The sequence below is a fragment of the Propithecus coquereli genome, unplaced genomic scaffold (assembly GCF_000956105.1).
Source record: "Propithecus coquereli isolate 6110/MARCELLA unplaced genomic scaffold, Pcoq_1.0 Scaffold175, whole genome shotgun sequence".
NCBI classification, from domain to species: Eukaryota; Metazoa; Chordata; class Mammalia; order Primates; family Indriidae; genus Propithecus; species Propithecus coquereli.
In genome coordinates this window covers 3,959,509-3,969,654 of record NW_012142190.1, presented here as the reverse complement: position 1 = coordinate 3,969,654, position 10,146 = coordinate 3,959,509, and the positions used below count along the sequence as shown (strand labels likewise).

Here is a 10,146-nt window from a genome sequence, read left to right as displayed (position 1 = left end):
CATGCGCTAATGTCCGGCTAATTTTTTCTATATATTTTTAGTTGTCCAGCTAATTTCTTTCTATTTTTAGTACAGACAGGGTCTCACTCTTGCTCAGGCTGGTCTTGACTCCTAACCTTGAGCAATCCTCCTGCCTTGGCCTCCCAGAGTGCTAGGATTACAGGCGTGAGCCACCATGCCCAGCCTAGCTATATTTTTTAAATAATATGTTGATGGGGACATGATTGTTCTGTCACTTTAAAAATAAGAACAGCCATATAAAAACACAGAGTATTTCTGTAGAAGTGGTCCACATATAAATTTATAATTATTATATTTATGAAAAACACAACTATCACATAAATATTTCTACTATGTAAAGTACAGGAGAGATATCAATATGTATGAAGAACTTTAATGCTTTTATATCTAAAACCCATCGCCTACCCCTAAAAACAAAAGTTAATCACTATCTATGTCACTTAAAATTGGCAAGAAAAAGCAAGCTACCAAATTTTAAAAGGCAAAGACAGAATTGAATGGATACTCAGTGACCTATTCCTCATAATTTGTTTCTAAGTTATGGTCTACACTGAGCATATTTGTACTGTATCAATAGTAATTCAGATGTGATAAGACATATATGATATTGCCTTTATCAAGTGCTGAATGCAAAGACACATCAGTGGTTCATTCTATACATCTGAGAATCAAATTCAAGTATAAGGGAAATGTACTCAACTATTTTTTTAAACAAACATATATTTTCTATAGTGTATCTAACACTGCTTATGTATCTTAGAGTTATTCTTTAATTTTACATAAACAGCACTATAATCAATAGGAAGTTAGTAATGTTTAGAATATAATGAATCTGGAGAGATTATTTTTTCCTTTGTGATCTGTCATTCATAGCAATATTCTTCCCTTGGTTTTTGTTTCAATTACTTACAGTAGATTAAGAATAGTCCTTATCTCATTCATGCACCAACTACATATTGAAATAAAATACTTTTAAAAGTCTTACTCATTTTAATTTGTTTGTAAAATTTTTTTTCACTAACTCACTCACTATGTTATCTCTAACTCTTAATTCCCTGGATTGCTGTTTCAAAGAGAATTTAAAGACATATCATGTATCTGGGGGCAGTGGCTCACACCTGTAATCCTAGCACTCTGGGGAAGCAGAGGCTGGAGGATCCCTGGAGCCCAGGGGTTTAAAGATCGGCCTGAGCAAGACTGAGACCCTGTCTCTACAAAAAGTAAAAAAATTAGCTGGGCATGGTGGCATGCGCCTATAGTCCCAGCTACTTGGGAGGCTGAGGAAGGAGGATCTCTTGAGCCCAGTAGTTTGAGGTTGCAGTGAGCTATGATGATGCCACTGCCCTCTAGCCAGGACAACAGAGCAAGATCCTGTCTCAAAAAAAAAAAAAAAAAAGATACATCATGTTCTAATATTGCCAAGCACATGTATATAGTCAATTATTTTTCAGTGCTCAATTTCTATATGAATGAACAAAGCAACCCTATGATGATCAAAAATATACATTATGATCCCAACAATACACAAAAACTTACCTCAAATTCTAAGTCTAGCTAAGAGTATTTTAATACTTTTATCCTATACATGATATAAATACATTTTTCCTTCTTTATGCCTTTGGCCCTTTTCATGATGAATACCCCAATGAAATAGTCAATAAAGATAAGTCTAAATTTATCAGTTAAAATAAGTTATCCTGGATGCTTATAGATTTAGAGGGAAAACCATGTAATTCCTGCCCATTTATCCTCTACCTACATAACCAGCATTATAAAATAGAGAATTAAAACAATGAAAACAGCATAATCAACCTTATAACATCATTAAAATGTTTTAAAGTATTTCCTAGTCAAAGCTATTCCCAGCTACCAATAGGCCTCCTGTTTTGTTTGCTAATTAACCCCTAAATAAATCAAAGAGTCTCATCTTTCACCAAAATTATTCATAAGTCTAAGCAGAGCCCACACCATGAACAAAAGGCAATCAAGAGAAGGGTAGAACAAACATTCACTGAAATATTTCTACGCAATATGGAATACAAACATAACACGTCACAGTCCTGTCTTCAGAAGCTCAGATTAACTAATGGAGTTAGCAGATGCTCATTCAAGAAAGCTGAAGTCACAGAAGATAGGCTAGAATCATGCCGCTCTGTTGGGTTTAGCTTTGCCAAGTTGAAAACATCTTTCTATTCCATGTTAATTATAATACAACCAACTAGAGGACTACCAACTCATACTCATACAACAATAGCGTTGAAAGGAAAGAGAGAAAGAAAACAGCCAACATAAGAGAAGCTGTGTCGGAGGCCCTTACGAAAGTCCCTTATCATTAAAACTGGTGTGCAAGCTAAACATCTGACTACTCTACCTTTAAGAGCCATCTTACTTTTAGGAGAATAAATAATCTTAAATAAAGAAAAACTAATAAAATTTAATGTAACAGAAAGTAAAACGGTCTTATAAATGTCATTTTAAATACTAAAATGCTTCCTCCTGCCACCGCCAAAAAAAGGCTGACATTTAAAATTCAGTATTTTCAACTGAAATACTGTTAAACTCCAAGTATTAAAAATGAAAACCGGTAATAATTATTTATTCTTATTTACTTACCCGTTTGTCTAATGTTCTCTCTCTCACAAAATTAAGTAAGTGATCATTGACCAGAAGAATATCCTTTTTAGCAGCAGTAACTATAGACACAATAACATCATGTCTAATAGCTTCCTCAGGGTCATGTGACCTCACTTTGAGATACTCTGAAAGATAAATTTTCTTTGATTAAAATGGAAACTTTAACAATTAAAATGTTTTAAAGACTGCATAAGAGCTATGAAAATAAACCTTAGCAAAAACAAAACCTAAGTAGAAGGTTCAATGTTTCAAGAAAACTAAGAGCCAGGAAAGAAACAGAAGGAAGAAAGGAAGAGGAAGATCAGTCCTTCAATCAAAATACAGTAGTTAACAACCGACTAAGTAGTAAAATCCCCTTCCACATTTGGTGGACACAAAGTTGATTAAGGCATTCCTAACCTCAATTAAACAAACTATATAAATGAACCAAGAGGGATATTGACATTTCATTTTTGTTTTTCATTTAAATGGATAAAATATAGTCAGTATACTATTGAGTCAAGTATACTATTGAGAAAAGGCTACAGTATTCAAGTTTCTACCCCTCAACTGGGGAAACTCTGATTGAGGTTACTGAAAGAATAAAACTGAGACAGTGGCTGCCAAGAAATAGGACAAAGAAGACCACAAGGCAATTCCACTTAACTGAACTAAGAAAAGCCAAGAGGAAGACAGAAAAAATAAAACAGATTTAACAATTATGAGTGACTGGAATAGGTTTCTTAAAGTAAAAAACATGGAGTTCACACCTGGCACGGAGTTAGCTGGAAAAAAAAAAAAACAAAACAATTAAACAAATTTCAGTAATGGTATCTTAGGCTTAATGAAGAAGTACCACAACTAAGCACAAATTTAACAAATAAAATATTATTCATCTTTTTTATTTCCAAAACAGTTAAGACAAAATTTAGCTGTTTGAATTTGGGCTAATAAAAAATAGCCATGCCTATACACAAACAGTATATAAACAGTGATTATGAGTAGATTTACTAACAGTTTAACAAATAATTAAAACAGAAATATCCAAAAACCACTGCTCAGGTCTTAAGTTCCTCTGCCTTCAGCATTCTCTACTAATAGGAACTATTCTAAAAATGAGAAAGACCATATGTTCCTTTAAAAAAAAAAAAAAAAACTTCCAAGGAAATGTAAATGTTATTTTACCTAACCAAATAAAGTTTTTAGTATTATGATTTCAAATGGAACATGTTAAATACATCTGAAGTTCATTTCCCCACCAAGATAAATACAGGAGTTTTATACCTCAACTGTACTTGTTTCAAATGCAATACATATTATTTTACGTATCATTAAGAAAGAAAAACACTAATACCACATCATCAACTTTAAGATATTAACCCAATTTCCCTAAAACCAGTCACTCATGTTCAACAGGTATACATACACAAGAGCTATTAACTCACAGATATTAACTGTAAGGAAGAAGAGATAATGTACAAGAAAGAAGAAATTCTCTACAGTTAGCACGACAAAGCATCTGCTAATACTCTTTATAATATAGGTAGGTGGCTGAAGGTACAAGGATGAATCTCATAAACACATTCTAGCAAAAGTAAGATGTGTGTGTTGTGTGTATAACGTATTTATCTGTTCACTACTGAAATCCTACTGTAATGTTTCTTAAAAGGGACAAATAACAAGAGAAAAGATCACAACTAAAGAGATCTGTCAAACAAAATTTTGGCAGATGGACTGGTAAATGCCACAAGACAAAGGAAAGAGAAGAAATCCAAATGGGAAAGAAATTAATAAACAAGCTCATATTCGGAGTAGAACCCTGAAAATGTTTGGAAATTCAAGGCACCAAGAGAAAAGAATGATGACTGTAGCTGAAAACAGAAGCAGCAGCTGAAAATGTGCATAAAGAGTAGCAAGACCACTGGATTTTTCAGAGCTGCCTGTTAGCCAACCTCAAACAGGATGAGGAATAGGAAATCATAGAACATATCAATATAAATGTTCCATTATACTGAAACTGTATCTTTATATAAGCAAAACATTCAAAATAATAAAAACTAAAGGTTATTGGTGAAATTATTCACATCTGAAGTATATTCTAGGCAAGTTATGAAAAAAATAAAAACATCAACTTATTTAGCCAATAGTAAACCCTACATTAATGTCTGAATATGGAAAAAATATTTAAAATTTTTAATTCTTTAAAAAAGAAAAGATATGTAATTACTACAAATCAATAAGAAAAAAAGAACACAATTTAAAAAAGATGGGCATAAAATTTAAGCAGATGCTTCATAAAAGACATATATAAATATGCACATATAGAGATACTAAATCTGATTAGTCAAAAGGAGAATGCAAATTAAAACCACGACAAAATATCAAGACCTACAAGAATGGCTAAAATCAAAAAGACTGACAAAACAAAATGTTGTAAAGAATGCTGAATTGTAACTCTCATTCATTGCTGGTCAATGCAAAATAGTGTAACAAATATGGAGAACAGTTTAGTTGTCTTTTATAAAGACAAACATGTATCTACTCTATGACCAGCAATTTCACTACTATTTCCAAAGAGCAATAAAAACATAAGCCCACAAAAAACACTTATACAAGAATGCTCAAAGTAATGCTAATCATAATAGCCCCAAACCAAAAACTACTCAGATATCCACCAAAAAGAAAAACGGGTAAACAAATTATGGTATATTCATATAATGGAATACTATTACTTAACAAGAAAGAATAAACTAATAATACAGAATAAATAGATCCCCCAACCCCACCCTCAAAAAGTATACACACTGTATGATTCAAAACATATGAAGTCCAAAAACAGGTTAAAACTAAGCTACAGTAAAAGAAGTCAGAAAGTTGAGGGGGGGACTTACTGGAATGGGATATAAAGGTACATTCTGGGATCATGGAAATTTGTTGTCTCATCAAACATATCAAAGTAAACACTTAAGATCTGTGCATTTTATTACAAGTTAATTATACCTCATTTTTAAGTTAAAAAAAGGAAACTGAAGGATAGAACAGAGTCTGAGATTTTCCCCAAAATACAGAAATCTCAGTTTAACCATTCAGATAGCCATCCAAATGACCTACCAAACAGGATTTACAGAGCTTTCCATATCCCCCTATAGCAGAAAATAAGTGAGCACGGGAGAAACTTGTGGAGACATTTGTTATCATCTCTATATATCATGCCCATTTACATATTAAAATATACATTATTTTATTTAATCAACTTTCCTTTTATTTCTCCTGTATATTAAAATTAGGATATAATATTAATTTTAATTGTATTAAGTAGATTTTTAATCTATGAATTTTAAGGTTATCAAAAAAAAGATTACAAATCATTTATTTAAAGGGGGGGCACTGGGTCTGATGGGGTTGAGAATCACTACAGTGTAAGGTTCACATGCAAAACAGAGTAGTCAGGAATGAAGTTGGGGGAATTTGACATGGGACATGGTATATGGAAAGAAAATAACTGAAGATGATTGAAAAAAATCAAAACCTACTTCTTCCAAATGAAAGCAAGGTCTGCTTTATTACTCTTATACTTTTATCACTCCTTCCAGCAGTGAAAACTTCAGAAGATCTGCTACTGTATTTCAGGTAGAGGAGAAAGAAAAAAGAATCTTCTACAGAATGAGATACACAGAAAGGATAAAGCCCTCATTTGTAGCGTAAGTTTTTTTGCTAATGACTTATTACTTGCTGTTTATTTTCTATTTATTTTATATTATGGAAATGATGTTAGACAAAAAGCAAATTTGAGCGATTTTCTTATTCGAGTTCAAAATAGGTCATAAAGCAGCGGAGACAACTCACAACATCACCAACGTATTTGGCCCAGGAACTGCTAATGAACGTACAGTGCACTGGTGGTTCAAGAAGTTTTGCACAGGAGACGAGAACCTTGAAGATGAGGAGCGCGATGTCCAGCCATCAGAAGTTGACAACAACCAACTGAGCGCAATCACTAAAGCTGATCCTCTTACAACTACACAAGAAGTTGCTGAAGAACTGAATGACCATTCTATGGTCATTTGGCATTCACAGCAAATTGGAAAGGTGAAAAAGCTCAATAAGTAGGTGCCTCATGAGATGACCAAAAATCAAAAAAAATCATTTTAAAATGTCATCTTCTCTTACCATACGCGACAACAAAGAACCATTTCTTAATCGGATTGTGATGAGCAACAAAAAGTGGATTTTCCACGACAACCGGCAACAATGAGCTCAGTAGATGAACTGAGAAGAACCTCCAAAGCACTTCCCAAAGCCAAATTTGCACCAAAAAAAGGTCATGGTCAATGTTTGGTGGTCTGTTGCCGGTCTGATCTACTACAGCTTCCTGAATCCCAGCAAAACCACTACATCTGAGAAATATGCTAAGCAAATCTATGAGATGCACCAAAAACTGGAACACCTGCAGTTGGCACTGGTCAACAGAAAGGGCCCAATTCTTCACCACAGCAACGTCCAACCACACATCACACAACCAACACTTCAAAACTTAACGAATTGGGCTACAAAGTTTTGCCTCATCCACTGTATTCACCTGAACTCTCGCCAACCCACTACCACTTCTTCAAGCATCTCGACAACTTTTTGCAGGGAAAACACTTCCACAACCAGCAGTATGCAGAAAATGCTTTCCAAGGTTCGTCAAATCTCGAAACACGGATTTTTACACTACAGGAATAAACATTCTGCTTAACAATGCTTAAGAAAAAAAAAAAAGGAATAAACAAACTTATTTCTGACAAAAATGTGTTGATTGTAATGGTTCCTATTTTGATTAATAAAGATGTGTCTGAGCCTTAGCTATAATGATTTAAAATTCACAGTCCAAAACCACAATTACTTTTGCGCAAACCTAATAGTAGATTACCGCTCTCCCATTCCACTCCCAAAGAAGTCTGGAGATGAATTCTATCAAAAATGTCAAACAGAGAGTCTCTAAACTGGGGGACACAAAATACAGCTGAGGGCATGGATACCACATACTAAAAGGGGATATGACAACTGACCTGAAATGTGAAAGCAGAAAACCATTATCCTTTTCCCAAAGACACTAGCAACTAGCCTTGAACTTCCAGATAGGATACTCTTCTCCAGGGAATCTGACTGGTGGAATAGAGAAGTATCTAAACTAAGGATTTCCCTATGAACAGCCCACCCTGATCACCCTAAAGTGAAGTTCAGAGTCAACAGACCCATTCACACACTCAGAGCTTTCTAAGTAGTTTTTTATTAGGCCCTCCACTCTTAATCATGAGCAGATAGCCATGGATTGCCAAGCACTTGAGGAAAGCCTCTAACATGGAAAAAAGAGACAAAAGCAAATAAAAGGTAGAAAAACAAATTAGAGACATTTTGAAGGAAAAAGAAAATTTCCCCTCAAAAACCACCACTGATACTCTCATAGAAATACTGCATCAATAGCACAAGAAAATGGTGCTACAGAAAAAGGAACATCCAAAGGAAAAGGGAAGGAAAAAAGAGGGGAGGGGAAGTGGGGTGGGAGAAATAGACACATTCACACATACAGGAAGAGGAAAAGACAGGAGGAGGAAAGGGTGGGGGTGGGGGCACAAAGAAGGGAGAAAGAATAGATGGTCCTAAGATCAATGCTGTACAGCAGAAGCTCAGAGCAAGCAGTCTAAGCAGTCTAGATGTGAGTAGGAAGATAGATCGAAATGAGAATTCTCCTCCAAAAAGGATGAAACTGGTAAAATACCTACTGCTTTAGATCTGATCAACAGGAATTCAACAAACCTGAAAGCTTTACTATGACGAACTATTGTTAAAAATATTATAGAGGATATACTTTGTGATTTTCCTTATCAGAAGAAACTCAGTAAGATTTAAGAAGCAATGGTGGCCGGGCGCAGTGGCTCACGCCTGTAATCCTAGCACTCTGGGAGGCCGAGGCGGGTGGATTGTTTGAGCTCAGGAGTTCGAGACCAGCCTGGGCAAGAGCGAGACCCTGTCTCTACCAAAAACAGAACGAAATTAATTCGACAGCTAAAAATATATATATAGAAAAAATTAGCCGGGCATGGTGGTGCATGCCTGTAGTCCCAGCTACTTGGGAGGCTGAGGCAGTAGGATCGCTTGAGCCCAGGAGTTTGAGGTTGCTGTGAGCTAGGCTGACGCCACAGCACTCTAGCCCGGGCAACAAAGTGAGACTCTGTCTCAAAAAAAAAAAAAAAAAAAAAAGAAGCAATGGTAAGTAAGACTGTAAAAAAAAGAAAGCAGTCAAAAACATACAAGTTGGGAAGGTTTTTTAAAAGGGTAAATAATAACTGAAAAAACATGAAAGATGGGAGTGTGATAACGATTTCAAGGGTCTTTGCTCAGAAAAAAGCTAGAGAGTTCTGATTAACTTTAGACTTCATTAATCAATTATGCATTGAAAACACAAGAGAGTAACTTAACTTCTGGGCCCATAGAAAAAGAAGAAAAATAAGAACAAAGAAAAGTAATCAACGAAGAGAGAAAAATAGGAAAAAAGCAAAGAAAAAGAGAAAACACATAAGACAGTAGAAATAAGTTCAACTCCATCAAATTCAAATGGTATTTCAATGAAATTTTTCAAACACATGATAATAATATAATTTATAGAAAAATACACATGTGGCATAGTTATGAAAATATGAACAGGATGCAGACCAAATTCAGTAGTGTTTGCCCTCTGTAAATGCAGAAAGGAGAATAGTTTGTGAGGGGCATTTCAACCACATCTATATTATCTTTTTCTAATCTCTTAAGCATGTACTGCAAATGCTAACATTGTGAGGAAGACGTAAGTGGCTGTTACTTTAATCTATATTTTCCTGAACTATTTCAGTCTCAAAAACTGTAATGAACAGTAATAGATATGATATTCTCATTACTATAAAGATGAAAAGCTCTAAACTATGTCCATGCTTACACAGATTTTTATTTTAAAGTTATCTCCATTTAACATGGTTAAAATAGTTTACCGTTACTCTCACCTAGGTTCTTAAAATATTAAAGAACAAGAATGAGTCTTATAATCAAGTCAAAGTTAAGACTTGTTCAATTCCAAATGCCAGGAATATTTTTAGAATTGCCCTTAAATTAAGAAACTGATATTGCTCCTGAAGACCCAGACTTTTTTATAGATGCCTCTAGCTTAAGTACAAACTATGCTATAAAAATTCTAGTTTCAGAGAATAATTTCCACCATGATGAACTGAAACAAGGAAGACTTCACCTATCACAACACAAGGTTTTTTTTCCTCTATAAAACTGATTTTTTTTCCCAAATATTCCTAAAACATCTAGGAATATTTGCTGTCACATGCATATAGTACCTGTTAAGTCCTTTGCTAAATCAGGATGGTTCATGAGACAATGGCTAGCAAATTTCACACATTCCAGGCGGATTGGTACATGGATATCATTAAACCTGATAAAATATAAAGGCAGAGTGATCTTTAAAATAAGAGAAACAGACATGCA

At 34.5% G+C, this 10,146-nt stretch overlaps 1 protein-coding gene across 1 annotated transcript in view; it reads right to left on the bottom strand.

Annotated features, from left to right (window-relative positions):
• The window catches only part of PDS5B (PDS5 cohesin associated factor B), a 139,702-nt gene that overhangs the window by 86,945 nt on the left and 42,611 nt on the right, over positions 1-10,146 (bottom strand). The window contains 2 exon segments of the mRNA XM_012642128.1: positions 2,635-2,780; positions 9,999-10,093. Coding sequence (XP_012497582.1) covers positions 2,635-2,780; positions 9,999-10,093 — 241 coding nt within the window.